This window comes from Glycine max, chromosome 5 (genome assembly GCF_000004515.6).
Source record: "Glycine max cultivar Williams 82 chromosome 5, Glycine_max_v4.0, whole genome shotgun sequence".
NCBI lineage: Eukaryota > Viridiplantae > Streptophyta > Magnoliopsida > Fabales > Fabaceae > Glycine > Glycine max.
Window position 1 is genome coordinate 38,546,965 of NC_038241.2, and position 17,005 is coordinate 38,563,969.

General features: G+C 33.3%; 2 protein-coding genes and 1 non-coding gene across 10 annotated transcripts; 2 read left to right on the plus strand and 1 right to left on the minus strand.

The window, feature by feature from the left end:
- Positions 1–5,001: 5,001 nt before the first annotated feature.
- MIR169T (microRNA MIR169t) lies at positions 5,002–5,127 on the plus strand. Its single transcript, NR_126686.1, has one exon. It is a non-coding gene; the product is annotated as a microRNA MIR169t (primary transcript).
- A 2,569-nt stretch (positions 5,128–7,696) lies between these two features.
- LOC100789887 (uncharacterized) lies at positions 7,697–11,025 on the minus strand. 5 transcript variants are annotated; one of them, XM_041015634.1, is made up of 3 exons: positions 9,742–11,025; positions 8,205–8,429; positions 7,697–7,929 (listed from the first exon to the last, which is right to left on the minus strand). In XM_041015634.1, the coding sequence occupies exon 1, from the start codon at positions 10,783–10,785 to the stop codon at positions 9,850–9,852; it is 936 nt and encodes a 311-aa protein (XP_040871568.1). In that variant the 5' UTR covers positions 10,786–11,025; the 3' UTR covers positions 7,697–7,929; positions 8,205–8,429; positions 9,742–9,849. The 5 variants fall into 5 exon arrangements, with proteins under 5 accessions (XP_040871568.1, XP_040871570.1, XP_040871567.1 ...); XM_041015636.1 differs by lacking the exon at positions 8,205–8,429 and having other exon boundaries at positions 7,697–7,863; XM_041015633.1 differs by lacking the exon at positions 8,205–8,429.
- A 1,526-nt stretch (positions 11,026–12,551) lies between these two features.
- LOC100813103 (protein BASIC PENTACYSTEINE4) lies at positions 12,552–16,611 on the plus strand. 4 transcript variants are annotated; one of them, XM_003525381.5, is made up of 4 exons: positions 12,639–12,697; positions 12,901–12,957; positions 15,124–15,286; positions 15,384–16,611. In XM_003525381.5, exons 3-4 carry the CDS (start codon positions 15,218–15,220, stop codon positions 16,266–16,268), a joined length of 954 nt encoding a protein of 317 aa, XP_003525429.1. In that variant the 5' UTR covers positions 12,639–12,697; positions 12,901–12,957; positions 15,124–15,217; the 3' UTR covers positions 16,269–16,611. The 4 variants fall into 4 exon arrangements, with proteins under 4 accessions (XP_003525427.1, XP_003525429.1, XP_006580620.1 ...); XM_003525379.5 differs by lacking the exon at positions 12,901–12,957 and having other exon boundaries at positions 12,552–12,697; XM_006580557.4 differs by lacking the exon at positions 12,901–12,957 and having other exon boundaries at positions 12,642–12,852.
- The last annotated feature ends 394 nt before the right edge of the window (positions 16,612–17,005 follow it).

Here is a 17,005-nt window from a genome sequence, read left to right on the forward strand (position 1 = left end):
TACATAGGATAAAATAAGAAAAAAATGTTCAAAATAAAACACCAATTAAATTTAAAATATTTTAGAAATACATCATTAAATAGGTGATAGTTAATAAAAAATTACTTATATTTTAACTGAACACATTAATTTTTTTTGCATAATTCAATTCGGAGGAAATATCTACTATAATGGAACTATTAGATCCAGGTGTTGTTTAATAAAAACACTTAAATGACATGATGAGACTTATATATCATAAGCTTAATCAGCTTGTTTGTCCTTATTACTATGCCGACATATGTCACATATCCATGTATGGATACACCGATATCTTGGGTTCGGTCCAGCCCTCCTAGCTAAACAGCATGAATGCATGATTAATTTCCAAAATTGAATGAAGTCTGAAATGAAATCTTTTCATGGGTCCTCAAAAAGCTAGAGTATGATTTTGACGTAATTAGCGTGAATTGAGATTTTTAATAAAAAAACTCATCACCGATAGATCAATCTTATTTGATGCTAATTATAAGTATAAAGCCATATTACTATAATAATTTGTAACATCATGCATAAGTGTCATGCTTTAATTTGTAGTCTGTGAAGTGATAGTGTAATTTGGTAAAGATTGATCCGGCATTAAGGATCTAATTGGCGGAATACATGGTTTGTCGGGTGTTCTTTGCATCCAATTGCGTCTATTAATTTGCTCGAGATGGAAGTAGGTGTGTGACAATGATGCAACAACTTTGCTCAGCAGAAAGTAGCAGTAATTATTATTGGTTTGTTAATATTTCATTTTAATTAGGGCATGCGTGTTCGAGGTTTTTCTTCTTCTTTAAATAGTATTTTTCATTATTTCTATTTTGTGGAATTTAGTTTTTTTTTACAAATTTGATCATTTGCTATTTGAATGGTGCAATTTTAATTGGTTTATTTGTAAACTTGATATTTAATACTTATATAAATATTACTGCAATGGAGTAATTATTTTTTCCTTAACCTTTAAATTTATAAAAAAATCTTGACTAATTCAAAATTTAATTAAAAGATAAGTGAAACCTAATTAAAAATTATTTTTGCCAAAAAATAAATTCAAATAATAATATTTATGTTCAATCTTGATTATATACAATAGAGTAATAACTCAACATTTCTGTGTTAAAGATAACTAGATTTAAATAATTTGCAGAGTTATAGATTTAAACATTGTTGTTGTCATTTAAAAAAGATTCCAATAAATATTTGATGTTAAATTATCGAATAGACCAAAATTATATAATTGAAATAATGGAAAATCAAATTCGGAAAAAGAATGACCATAATAAAGAAAATACAATTATTTTGTTTTTCAGAACCTCTTTAAATAGAAGACTATTTGGCGGGTATGTAGGGGGTTCGTTATGAATTATGATACGAAAATAACGTGACAGATTGCAAGAAATATGGCTAAAAAAAGAAGAAAGAAAAACTCTGGGATGTGTCTCCGGCTGCTTGAACTATATGATTGTGCTAAAAAAAACATGGTCGGCACAGTTGCAGTTTGATTCTGACAAATTTTGTAAATATATCTGTATCAAGAGGGGAAAAGAACAAATGAGTACTTGCATGTAATAACATTTGCATTATTTTTGGTGCAGCTTTTTGTTTGATTGTTTCACACCAGCTTTTATTACACGGATTGAATAATATCGAAATAAATATAAATGTAAAACAATTCTTCGCAAGTCAATTTTATAAAATTGAATTAAGTCCAATCTGACTTTCTAACCTATAATGTGTGTTTTCACATCAAACTACATATTATTTTTATTTGCAGTTCAAATGAATTTTTAGTTAAAAACTAATTCAAACTGAATCGTGAACATTCTTAATTCCTATTCCTCTTGATAAAACGAGTCCCAAAGTTCTACGCATAGGAAGGAACCCATGCCCTGTGTGATACGGAGCCCACTTAGGTATGATCCCTTACCATATAATTGCCCTGTCCCTTTTATCTTTGACGAAGAAGAAATATTGAAATAGAAATTGCCGTTGATTTGTAACACTTTGGACATGGGCTGTCCCAACAGTGCACTTACCACTTGCTTTTCTCCTCTTCAGTTCCTTGATCCTCTTGAACTCCTCTTGTCCTTGTTATATCTTTCTTAATTTCATTTCATATATATGCTACCTATGAAAAATCTTACTTTGCATATTAAATATTAAATAGCCACCTGCTATGTCTTCCGGTTAGGAAGCGAGAAAGAATATTTTAAAGATCGAATAAAGTGATTTATAATCATTAATAAAAAAAACTAATAATTAAAATTATGATAAAAATCTAGTACATACATAAACTCCGAAGTCGGTTATAATATTAATAGTTGATTTTATTAGTACAGCATTTCCCTCAATTTAAAGGTGTCAAATTTACCAAGAACACCCCTAAAAAGGAGAAAATTACTATATTTCAAAACATATTATCAAAAAGAAATATCATACATATTTCAAATACAATATGAGAAGAACGACGACAGCAATTTCTTAATTTTCAACGACAAAAATTGAGCATAAAAATAATTATATGGTATACAACTTGAATAAAATAATTATTTTGTTGCTTGATGCATGGACATTTTCTTTTTAATGCTTCCATAATTCTTTTCCTTTTTGTCATGAAACAAAAGAGTAGAATGCAAACAAAAGCCAAAATGCCCAGTACCCGGCAAGTATTTCTTAGTTGGGTTTTCAATGGGCCAGGCCATGTTTCATAAATTTTGTTGGGATATAAGGCCTATTAATCAGGTTGGGCTGTAGACAGTAGGCTCATTGAATCGAATTAACCTTGTAAATTGAATCCTTTCTATCATTATATAAATTGACAACAAATTGTCGTTTTTAAGTCAAGTTAAAACTCAAATAGCTTACATAAAAAAGAGTTAAAACTATAGAACATTATGCATTAACAAGGTAAGGTTTCTTTTTTAGTAACTTTGACTTTTTTTTTTTTTTAGAAATTACAAGTATTCTTCACTTAAGACAATCATATTCAAACCAAGTATCCTATAAAAAATAAAACTCATTTTTTAAGTATTTAACGCAAGTGTGTACTCATGATTTAAACCTGATACTTCTAGTTAGATTGAAATAATTTCACACCAGTTGATCCATGTGATTGCTGGTTGAGTAACTTTGACTACTAAGAATTTATTTAAACAATTAAAATTTTAAAATAATTAAATAATTAAAAGAATGTTATTATATACTTTCGAAAAAAAATAATGCTATTATATACAAATCATAGTATAATTTTACTTAATTATGGTGGCAAAATATATGGTGCAAAATCGAACAGGTGAAATTTGAAGATTAGCTAATAAAAAAAACTAAAATGATTCGTGTCAAGAACTAGTCTAGAAAACGAAAAATATGTTATATTACACTATATGATTAGAAAGATTAATAATAAGAATAAATTATTTAGAATGATATAGAAAACTCGGGAAGTTACTCTAAGGAAGATTGAGAACTTAAAGGGCCAGGGCTCAGTAGTATAGTTCATAGGATATGCCTTTGAGCTAGAAAGAACAATACTTGTTGTGGGAAGGAAGTAGTCTAGAGGACTAAAAGCAGAAGGAACCGCTCTATATTATTTGCCTGCAACAGAAACAAAATTGACTTCAATTTTCTTTTTCATTTTATCGTAATTAAAAATGTTAGAAAGTTGAATGCACGTGAAGACATAGATATACTCTCTTAACTTGACGGGGAAGCTAGATTGGAATAATGCATATATTGCTAATTAGGGCTATATGCTTGCAATGGTACAGCTGAAAATTTATTTGCGTGACCACAATTTTGAAGTCAACTCGATTAAATTGATTCTCTAATTCTTTTTTGTTTTATGTAAGGAGTTTCTTTTACCTCATAATAAAGGAATAAAGGGAGTGAAGTCAACTATGAAATTGAGACGAAAAATCTTGTGTTTTGTTTTTTTCTACCCGAATTGTAAAGCTATAAACCAATTTGATCACTTGACTGATTACTTCCCAGTTGTTTTGGTAATCCACCAATCCTTTTGTCTTTAATATGGATGTATATGGATTTCCAGAACATTGTAGTATAGTTAAAAAAAATTAGAATACTAAGAGCTCATAAAGCTGAAGGAAAATAAAGCTCAAGATCCCAATCACCGTTTGACTGTGAACTTATTAAAGGATATTAAAATTTTCTTGCAAATGACAGGGTATGAATTAAAGTGAACATATATGGCACACACTTTATCATCATTTCTCAATTAAACTGAAATTTATAGTTATCTATAAATAAAAAGTTTGTTGGAGCTTGTTCCTTTATATAATTTTGGTAGATTCCATTTAATTATATTACAGATAAAGAATGACGCCTTTCTACTTTGCTGAAAAAAAATGCCAAAGGTGAATATTTGTTATTACGATGAGTAGAAGCATTAGATTTTTTTTCTATCCACAAATGACAGTTGTTAATTATTAATTTTTTAAAACTTAGGATCTTTTTCGTATCTTTTTACCATCAAATCAATTTTATAATTGCGGTGAGAACTTAGAAATGAAATGGAATGTCAGAACGCAAAGAATATCAATGCAAGTTGGTTTATCAACATCCAAACTGTGGTAGTACCTGCAGACAATTCTGCCTTTTCCACCCCTGCCACGATATGTATGAGCAGCTTGGTCCCTCCTAGCTAGTTTTTGACTTTTTGGAACATATTCTTCTATCTCTATCTCTGGCTTTCGCCATAGTTCATTGGATAAAAGTTTGATGTGCAAGGAGAAGTCATGGATGAGACTAAGTAATAACACATTTAATTGATAACAAGGAATATATGTAGCATTATGCCACCGAGTTAATGTACATATATATGTTTGTGTCACATTATGACTACCATTTGAAGTGTGAGGTGTCGGGTATAAATAGGAGGTTTGTCATTGGGTGTTAACATAACATAGATAAATCAGAAGTCATCAAATTGAGAGAAAGGGTCTTGCATGTAGACAAGAGTCATGTCTGGTAGCCAAGGATGGACTTGCCTAACTATTCCATTCTACGGGACTTTATTTAATTAATTTGTCTCATATGAAGACCCTTGTTTGGTAAATTGGCAAGCTTCCTCGGCTATTTGCATGCCTCTTGTCTTACTTGTTAGACCTTCTTCACTCTTACAATACGCAGGTTAAATTGTTTATCATTTAAGGAAAATTTAAACCACTGCTAGCTGGTGAATGTACTGTGTTTGCTATCACATACATATATACACTCTATGATATGTGGCAACTCCAGGTAGTGTCTTTTGAGTTTTGAGTGGTATTCTTTGAGTAAATCATTCTTAACATTTTGCTTTTAGGATCCAGAAAAAAGTCATTTATTTATACATTGACAATCATGTATGTATTCTTTATTTATCTGTATCTTTCTTTTTGTATATAAATAGTATTATATTTTACATTTCTCTCTCTTTATCCCTTTCTCTCTAAGTGTTAAATAGTATGGAATGTCCATACATAATTTTTCTTATCAATATTACTAATCAAGATCCATCATCTCTTTTTTAGAAGTATTAACAACACCTTTCATTTTTCTATAATACTTTTTTTAAATATTTTTTTATATTATTGATTGAAATTCATGAAGGTCTCACCATATCGAAGATAGACTACCAAATAGGAAACTAACCCCACATTTTTTTAAGGCAAGCCCCACATATTGTAAGTTGTATGGTTCTTGTTTTTTTTTCCCTTTAAATCTATTTTTGCGGTGTTCGAGCTTCTTAAATGAAGACAATTTGTGTCAATTGCAAAGTAACATAAAAATGTAAAAAGTGACATTTGGTATATGAAAAATATAAATTAATTTTTTTTATTAATCAATGTTAGTTTGTTAATTTTTATTAGTAAAACTCTCTTCCCTTCTCTTCTCCTTTCACCTCCAAGCCAATGAAAATATAAGCTAATGAAATGATGTGTGGAGAAAAATAAAGACTAGTATTATGGCTTGGTGACATTATATATTCGAATGGCATTATGTCCTGGCCATCTTGAGGGAAATTTAATATCACCACCAGCTGCATAACAAATTTTATCTGCCATTAAAAGTTGACGTAATCAACTTTTTATTTTTTATTTTTATGGAAACAAGGCTGAATTATAACTTATTATTTAAACGTCACAATGATGGTACTGGTGATCTGGTATTTTTTTTTCTTATCTATTTTTCTGGCATTAAGTTCATCTTCAACCACATGCTTGTTCATTGGATGACATGAAGTGGAACCATTTATTCTTTATGTACGGTAAAAAAGGTGAATAATAAATCTTTTTTTATTTGGTAAAGGTGAATAATAAATCTGAATGAGTGTATAAATATTCATAGCATACGAGAATGAATAATTTTACTTGTATCAATATGAATTCATCCACGGATTTTTTATTGATAATTATGAAATTTGAACTAAATTAATAGTCATTTTTTAAATAATGATAATAATTTCTTCACTTTATTATTATTTTTAATAGAATAACAAAAAAATTAACATCTGTGTAATTTTTTATTAGTAAAAGTCAAAAGAAAAAGAATTAAAGTATTTTAGAGGAAAATTGATGAAAAATGAGGAAGAAAAAACATTGAAGAAGAGTTGAAAGGATTAGACAGCTCGCTCAGCATACAATTCAGGCTCAGCGCGAAGTCTCGTTCAATGCGTAACTCTCGTTTAACGCGAAGTCTCACTCAGGGCATAAGTCAGGAGGCTTAGCGCGAGAAGGCCCACAATGAAAGCCCAAAGCACACTTAGCGCGAAGTCAACATAAAATGTAAGCTACCTCGTGCTTATAAAAGTAACAGGAAGCAGAAGAAAATAACACCTTCTCTCTTAGGGGAAACCCTCTCTCCTTACTCATTTCCTTTTTTCTTATTATTAGTCATCCAGCTCCTTCTTCCATCCCTATTAACTCTTGAAATGTAAAGTCTCTCATGACTATGAGAGACTAAACCCCATTGTTGGGAGTCTGAAGGTCAAACTCTTGTAATGTAATTCTCTGTCTATTATCTAATTAATATTATTTTGTTCTATTATTCTTCTCTTTACTTACCTGTTATTATTGTTATTATGGTCTGATTATCCATATAATGTTTAGAGGGTAATGCATTGAAAAATGATTATTTTCTAAAAAACTAGGAAATGATATCTGAATAAATTCATTGCTAGAAATAGATTAATTTTTATTTTGCCTAAGAATTTTTGCATCTCTTATCTTAATGCAATTTGGTATTTTATCTCTGCAAAAAAAATTGAGAAAAAATAATAAATAAACTAGGTCTTTCGTGCGAGAAACAGAAATAGAATAATTCAGTAGATGCAAATGAAAACAAGAATTTTATAAATTAGAGAAAATCTCCTACATTACATTATAAGTAATTTTGGTATATTAAACCCTAACATTATAATATTTCAATTTCATCTATTGCATTAAATTGTTCTTTATTTTTTTCTATTATTTTTCTCTTTGCCTTACTCTAAATTTTAGACTTCTAATTCTTTATGTCTTTCTTCTCATCTTAATAATTCGACACTTGAACTTTCATTTTAATCTTTATTACCTGTGATAAAATTGATTCAGTTGTCAATAAATTAACACTTACCCATTACTATTCCATTCCCACTACAAATTAAGGCCATACTGATGATAATTGGTTATATATGTACTGCTATAGTAGCTAGCCTTTATTATAATCAAGCAATATTTCACACAAGATGGATGACCGGATAACAAATCTGTTTGAATCTTGTTTAGAATTTGGAATGGAATGGTCAAGTGAATTGAATTGCACTCCTCCACTTGGACTGTACTTCTGATCCTTGTCTCCAAGCTGGTTACAATAGTTGTAATCTAGTGATTAGAAAACTTGTTTCATTTGATGGCTTGAACCACTGATCTGAACAACAGCAAGAACATATCATGACAATAGTGATTTCAACAGTGACGGCAGCATACACACAACCAAACATGCGGTCCGTACGTACCTCTGCTAGCTAAAAGGTGTACATAAATTAATAATTCACGGTGAAAATTGATAGTGGCAATTTGATACATGACTCATACTACTACTAAGTAACTCACAATCACTATCATATAATTTCCATCTCTTTATAAGACGTTTGCTCTCCATGGATGCAATGCAATCATCAAACACAATCTTCGATTCCTTACCTCTATTAATCAGTTAATCTCCTAGCAAGAACAACAGTCAAAATACTTTGGTCCCATCAGTAGGAGTCCCACACATCTTCGCAGAAGTGTCATACGGTATGTTTTGTCAAGGCCTTTTATTCTTAAATATAATCAAGTACAAGACATGTTATTCTTTTGGCAAATATTCATTCTCTCAATGGAGCTTCCTTCTACTTTCATTCATCTTTTATCAAATTGATCCACCTTGTTAAAATAATTGATTTCAAATATGTTAATCCAAAGATAGATATAGCAGAAAACGCAGTAGAAATGCACTCAAATTTCAAGGAGCATCAACCAATAGTAAGATACACTCACTCATGCTCCACTAAGAACAACTAAATTTGCCACTTTTAGATGGTGCCTCCATCACTAGATAATACAAGACAAATAATTCTATGGCAGCATTACATGCTTTATATTGTTTCTGCCAAACAGCAATACTGACCACCATCAAAGTCACACTCCAGCTATGTAAAAAAGTAACTGCAAGTGTGTTCTCATAAACCATAGCACATCCACCCAAGAAAAGAGAAGCTTTAGAGGCAACAACAAAACACAGTAACTAAACACTAGCTCAGCCAATTCCAACAATCCTGATTAAAATATAAAACATTGTTGAACAGTCAGACACCAAATTCCAAACACGGACAGAATTTACATCATAATTTACATCATATCGCAAACTTGAATCCATCCTGCTGCTAGGTGTTGAACGCGGCTAGAGAAACAGATGTTTCCAAAAGAATTAATAGCAAGCAACAATGAAATTCAGAATAAATCAACATCATAAAATACCATGATAATCAGATAAAACCAAACCAGTTGGCGATCATATCTACAAAATAGATGTGCTAAAAATTGTAATAATTAATTTACCTCAATAATAGCACATTGGCACCCAAATGAAATATGCTAAATTTTGGAGGAAAATATCAGTTCTCTGGGCATTGTAACACATCAAAAAACACTACATCCTAGTACCCACATAACTAAGACATTTCCATAGACAACATTTACAAAAGCTGTGTAATGTAGACTAAACCAATTAACAATTGTTACTTTATGACCATATCACTAAATGTAAAAAAGCAACACAACACAAGTATTGACGCAAACAAAATGCTGCTTGTTTTAGCCTACACAACTTTGGTAAACAAGGTCTAAACAAGAACTTTGCAAGAAGACCAGAAAAAATTATAGTTATCATCCCAATAGACAGAATGAGGAAATTAAACAGCATGTCCCTTTTCTTTTGAGGAAAAAACTTTCCAAACAAGCTATACCATACCATGTCTATTTTTCCTTGGCATCGCCCATCCAAGTCATCAGAGAAATACAACAACTAGAATTGCTTCAGGAAAAATAAACAATTCAATGAATAGCTCCAACAAAATTCGCTGAGTTATATTTACTTGCACTGGATTTCAAGAAGGATATTTGTTTCTTAAATAATAACATGTGAGGTCCTAACGTTTCCAACCCTAAACAAAAAAAGAGTCATGAAAGAACATACTAAAACTCAGTTCAGTTCAGTTGAGCTCAAACACACGCATCTGAATAATTCGCTAAAGCTGAGAATCTACATCCGGCCTCTGGCAGCATCACCAAAAACAAGCTCAGCTCAGGAGAAGCCCTTTCCAAGCTTCTGAATGGCAGTGTACATTTTTCTCCTTGACCCAACAGCACTAATCCCCATATCCTTGAGATCCTCTAGAGTCAACATGGGCAAAACCTCATCATCCACCTCATGCACTTCAAACACAGGCGCATAGCGACCTAACCCCAATCCATTAAGCCAAACCCTAACCCCATCTTCAACACCCCTAACCCTCCCACCACCATTCTCATTGTTCCTATCCCCACACTTCCAATCCCTCACATCAGTATCAGACGGTGCAGATAGCTCAACCCCATCATGATGCTGTTCCCTTTCCCTACCCTTAAAAACCCTCCTATGCCCATCAACCCCCAAATTCTCCATACTATGAATAGGGCTTTGCTCCTTCAAAGGGCTCTCCGAATTCTCTACCTCAAATTCCCGATACCCATCATCGTCATCCCCATCTTCTTCCCCGTTATTATACTTCTCTCCCTCTCCCTCGTCGCCACCGTTGTCGCCACCGCCATCGTCGATTCGCAAAACCCAATTCGATCTGACCCTCTTGGTGGCGACGGAGCCTCTCTTCTTGGACTCCTTGACCTTCCAGCTGCCAATTGCGACGGTGTCGATGTTCCCCGGTTCTCGGTCGTTGCAAGGTTCTAGGGTTTCGTTAAACTCGCTCAGGTTCGTTAAAGGACGAGTCTTGGAGGGTTTACCTGGGTCCTTGTCCTTGCTGCGGTGGTGGTGGTGGTGGTGGTGGTGACTGTCGAAGGCGAGTTTCCACGGCTTCGGGTTGCGGCGGGCGTGGGGATCGTAGGGCTGGTCGCCGCCGATGTCGCCCAATCGGACGCTCGGCCGCCGCTGCCGCTTCGATCCGATGGAAGGCTCCGAGGAGTGAAGAATTAGGGTTCCCACGGCACCGTTTATTTGGCCCTCCGGCGGCTGAATCTCTGCCATTGCGGGTAATTAAGTGTCTGCAAAATGCAGAATTAGGGACGAATTGGGAAATTAGGGATAGAGGAAATAGAAGAATGTAGAGTGAGTGATTGTGCGTCTTGAAGATGTAGTGTGTACTAATTGTAACCCTTTTTTGGATATAAGGATATGTTCATGTCTAGTGTAACTCTTAACTAATAGAAGCTCATGATGCACACCACATTGTCGACAGAACCACCACGTTTTCGACCGAACCTGTTAGTGGTACTTCCATTTATTCTTTATTTAAATTAGGAAACAAATTGTGGGGAAAAAAAAGAGATCATGGATAAACATAGTAACATACTCTTTTTTTTTTTTTCTTATAAAAAATGAGTGTCAATTAATTTAAGTACCATGAATAGTTTTTCAAAAATTAAAGACATGTTTAGGGTTTGATTAACAAGGACATATGTTAGGGTGATTGTATGTTTTCAATTTTGTTAAAATAAAATTTGATTATTTGTGCTTTGTTGAGTAAGGAATTCTGAGTTGTGTAACTCCATGTATGGTTTGAAGTTATTCATTAATCTCAAATTAGAAGTTGTTAAATTAAGAAAAAGATAGTTGCTAAATAATGATGGATTTTTTATGTTTACATATATTTACTATTGAGGGTAAATCGATATATCTATGTTTAAGACTAATTTTATTGTTTTGTAGAGCACACAAGTCTTTTTAAAGTTTGTCTAATAATTTATCATCGAGCTCTAGAACATAAATTAAAGAAGAATGAACTCATAAATAAAATAATTGCAAATTTTAAAAATAATAAATAAGTTATAATTTTACATTAATTACTTAAAATTTTCTGTATTTTGTTAGTTATTTTATTAACACAAATTCTATTATTGTTGTTGCTTTATAGTAGATTGAAAATTGGTTTGTTCTTGAAATAGTTTAGAGATTATTAACAAATTATGAGTGATAAAATAAATTGAACCAGTAAATCGTTGACCCATATATAAATCAAAGACACAAAATAAAAATAGTTCATTTTATACCGGGTCATTGTGATCCATTTTTTCCTTTTATATGTATTTTACATGTAAAAAAAATTTAAAAAATACTACGACAAATAGGCTTGGTAGGTTTTTAGTGAACCAAAACTATCATAAACAATATGAGAATTTGTATTTTGTAATACCCATCAAAACTACAACAAATTCATCCATTGCAATACATTCTCAAGCCACATAGCATGCTTGTGGATTCTATCCATCTTACATTAAAGTACTGACAACGAAAAAATTGACAATCCTTAACTTCCTCTCTCGATCTATCAATGGAAAATACTGTAAAAGAAAAAAAATTCTACAGCTACATATTACATACTGTCTCTCCGCCACTTTTTCTTCCCTTTTCTTTTTTTCTCTCTCTTGCTTGACATTCTCTTTGATTAGGCATGACATGTTTTAATTTTCTAGAAGGAAGCAATTGGAAGGAGGATGGACATTGAGCAACTAGAGGGGGAGATGAAATGAGGAAAAATAGATTTTGGACTTTTTTTTTTCTATCTTGCAGACCTTGCAAATAAAAAATAAAAAATAAATGCCATGTGACACAATGTTGTAGGTAGCTATGCTTAATAACATTCTGTTAGTAAGTGGCTAATGAAAAAAAGCTTTATAAATCAAAGAAATAATTTTTTTATTAGGGTAAAAAAATATACACCCCCAAAATTAAGGATAAGAAACATAGTTTATTTATTTTTTAATCACCATCCTTACATAAGCAAGTTATCTTAACAAAAAGAAAAAGGAAATTATTAATTAGTGATGAAAAAGAAACATGAGACGGAGTGGTAAAAGGTGAAGAAGAAGAGTGAAACGCAACGCAACGCAACGCTAGCAGAGCAGTGTCAAACGAACGACGGTTTCGTTGAACCTTGCAGGTATCTTCTTATTCTCCTTCACATTTCTCTCTCTTCTTTCCCTTCGATTCCATTCTAGCTCTAAGTTTTCTCTCTCATTCCACATTTTACTCTCTCTCTCCCTCCTCCTTCTCCCTCCGTACCAATTACCTTTTTCAATTTCTGAAGCTTTCTAGGTAAGGCAATGTCCCTAACCTTTTACTGCAACTTTTCACTCTTTTCAGTGCTACTTTTTTGGTATTCTCAAATTCACTATGGGATTCGTTGCACACTGCAATTCCGTAATTCTCACTTAATTTCGCCGCACCCCCCTTTGGATTTTCTTTTCGTCTTTGCATTGCATGTTTGCTTTTAGCTTCTGTGTAGAAATTCCTGAATTGGGAGATTGAAAAAAGAAGCTTTTTGTTTTAATTTTTTGTCATGTGTTCGTGGATTGAGTGTTGTGAACAGTACTGGTCAAATGGGAGAAGGTTTTAGAGATTGACTTCAGGTTTTAGCACAATGATGTGATCACAAGTGTGTTTGGTCACATTCGTGTGAAAAGGAAACAAAAAAAGGTTACATAGTGTGCTTTTCTTATTTACCTTTGGGGAAAGTTTAGAGTGGTGAATGCCATTCATTTGTTTCTGTTTTTTAGTATTTAAATGTAAAACATGCTGTCTGTGATCTGAGCAATGAGTTATAAATTATATCTGTCGTTTTGGACCTTTGGTTCTTTCTTTAACTGGGAGTGTTGCATTTTCACTTAGCCGTAGTAATATGGAATTATGGATCGAATATTGTGTTTGGTGGTTTCTTCTGCTTTTAGACTTTATTGGTCGTTTCTTTGTCTCTCTCTCTCTCCCTCCCTTTTTGGGAACTGTTCAAGGCTCTCTTGCTCTTGAATTGAAGTTTTTTTTTTTTTATAAAAACTTATTCTTTGCCATATTACTATCTCGGGATCGGCCAGTAGTTGATAGTCCAGATCTATGTAGTATTTGCTCTCTGTAACTATCCATAATTATGATAAATTAAAATAGTCAATTAGCTAAGGTTCAATTTTTTTTGTCACTGTCTGCTTCCTTTCAATACAGTATGATTCATGTTAAGGAAATATTATTGGGAGGGATTTGGCAGTGACATTGAAACATCTTTTGCTTGGTAAGTTTTGAGGGATTTATGTTTAATGATGTTCTTGTTCTCTGTTAAATATTTTTGTCATGATATTTATCCATAGACAGTTGGAGATCATATCTTTTTGTTTGAAGATTAAAATAATAGTCATGTTTTTGGTATAATTATAGCCCATGTAACATGTTTTTGAGATGCCTATGATATCAGTTATTAACTTGTATATTCTGTGAGAAATAGGGGACATGTAGTGAGAAATTAAGAACTATGTGCTTTGGATATGATTACTTAAGTTTGGTGGACAAGAGCATTCATTAGCTTTATTACCATTGCATCTTGATGTACGGATTGCCATTTTATAGCCTGTTTGTTTCTGGCATTTGCAGTGAGAAAATGGCCATTTTCCCATTGCTTGTGAAACAATTAGGTCTTTGCTTATTAGCTTTCGCCTTTCTTTCCCATGTGCAACTTATAAGTTGCCTCTGTTCTTGATTGTACTGTATATTATAGAGGAAATTTACTTCACTCCGGGTAGCTATACTGAGAGCAGTAATACCTGCTTGGTGGTTATAAGTCTTTCTTTCCTCATTGTGCAACTTGAGGTTATGTGTGAAGTTTTAAAAATGGTATTGTAATGGATGTTATTGTAATTGTTATCAGTAACTTTCTCATTGGTAGTTTTTGTTTATACTAAAATGTTTTTAAGTGCATAACACACACAAATCTGTTGGAGTTTTAGAGTCTGACAGTTTTAGATTTTTGGGCATGGCCTGTTTCCTAATGTTCAGGAGGATAGTGTTCAGGAGGTATGGATTTGACAAAATTATTTCTTTTCAAGCTGAACTGGTCCTTTTTTAAGTATCAAACATTCAATTAAAGAGTTTTAGATTTGTGATATCTGATCAGTGATAAAGTCAAATTGTTATGCTAGAATGTATATAGCTTATATGAATTTTACCTATTAGCAACAGAAATAAAGTCTTTCACAGTCTATCTTCTTAAATTTCACCATATAAATGCTATAGCTGATAAAGTGGAATTAGGAAAGATTGAACATAGTTCATTGTTGGAGCCGATAAATGCTATAACACTTAAGTTTTTGTCCAATAAATTGTGTCCTCGTGTCTGCTTCTGTATGTAGTGCATAAGATAAAATAAAGAACTACCAACAGAGTCATAAAAAAATTCCTAGATTCCTTATAAATTGTATTAGAATGATGTTTTGGAGCATTACATGCTGGATGTTTCTACACGAGTTTAGTTGTAAATTTCTCGCTCTTTTTTTTTTTTGCTTATTGACCTAATGCCAAACTTCTGCTTTTCTTGTTTGTTAACAGAATTTGCCTTTCATCTAGAGATTGTTGATTAATTAAACCCCAAGACTTCTTCACTCCAACTACCACATCTGTTTCAAAATCCTCTGGATGAAAAATGGATGATGGCCGCCAACACGAAAATGGCAGGCATAAGATGGAATACTATAGAGGAGCACATTCCCTGGTAAATAGAATGCACAGATTTAGTGGGCTTTCTGTTTGTTTAGATTTGTACTACTGGTCACTTGATTCATTAATTGGATTGGATTTTGCATGTGCAGTGGAATACTGATTCCCAGCATCAAGTAAAAGAGCCGAATGCACTAGTTATGAATAAGAAGATTAGGTCCATTATGGCTGAAAGGCAGGCTGCCATTCTAGAAATTGAACTAGAGGCTGCTATATCTGAAAAGAATGAAGCCTTGGCTGCTCGAGATGCAGCCATTCGGCAGAGGGATGAAGCACTTGCTCAGAGGGATAATGCCCTTTTGGAACGAGATAATGCCCTCGCTGCCCTTCAGAGTCGGAATAATTCTGTCAACTTCCCATTTGGCGGTGGAATTCAATGTGGATCGAAACGGATGCACCATTCTTCTAACCATCTATCTAACATGACTGAAGCTGCATACAACACAAAGGATATGATAATAAGAGATGCCTCCCCAGTGACTGTTATACCTTCTGAAGCTGTCAATTCTCATCAATCAAAGAGATCAAAGGAGAACAAGGTAATTAATTCTAAGGCATCAAAGCCACCCTGCAAAGTAAAGAAAATGGGAGAGGATTTAAATAGGCAGGCTTCTTCTGAAGGGACAAAGATCAGATCTGAATGGGATAGGCAGGATGTTGGCGTGAATCTGGTTGCATTTGATGAAACTATCATGCTGGTCCCAGTTTGCACATGTACTGGTGTACCACGACAGTGCTACAAATGGGGGAATGGCGGATGGCAGTCATCTTGTTGTACCACAACATTGTCTATGTATCCGCTACCACAGCTTCCAAACAAGCGCCATGCCCGGATTGGAGGACGAAAGATGAGCGGAAGTGTCTTTACAAGACTTCTCAGTAGGTTGGTGTCTGAAGGCCATGATTTATCTATACCATTGGATCTCAAGGAATACTGGGCAAGACATGGAACAAACCGCTACATCACTATCAAGTAACCTGCTGACATTCATATGTATTGAGTCGTGTTCAGTTTTGAACCTCTTGCAAAGACTGGCCTTTAGTTGAAATCATGCCTTGATAAGCATGGTATGCTTGAATTTTGTGAACATTGATATGGCTGGACCCTACTTTTATCCTTATAAATGGGATAGCTGTAAAGTATCATTTATGTACATGTGACTTTCTACATGACTAGAAGTAGATCCCCTTGGGTCCCTGCATATTTTCAGCTTTGTCTGTCCACTATGAATACGCTGTGTAGGAAATTTTCTCCATCTTTTCTTGTTCTGTGATCCTTTAATCAATCATCATTTATAAATTTCGGTGGGGAAATTTTCCAGTTTCTTTTGGGATCAAAAGTCGCCAGAGAAATTGTGTCATAAGACACGTGTTTAGTTGTTCAGGTTGGCTTCAATTTATTATTTCTTTAAGCTTTAAGAAATAATTACAACAATCCCTCATGAAACACGATCACACAAACACAACGTCTTGTGTTTGTATTTGTACTAAGGGTATCCTTAAAGAGTAATCTCTTTCTAGGAGGCACGTATGGGCCTGTTTGAATATAAGGTAGAAGTACTCTTGAAAGTTTCTCTATTGGTCTCCGAACAGTCTTCTCTATGCACACAACTCCATATTGAACTGATTAGCACACTTGAAGATATATTATTTATTAAGTGTGCTGAACTTTGTTGGCTGGGGATTTATTTATTCAATCTCTTTGATACCATCC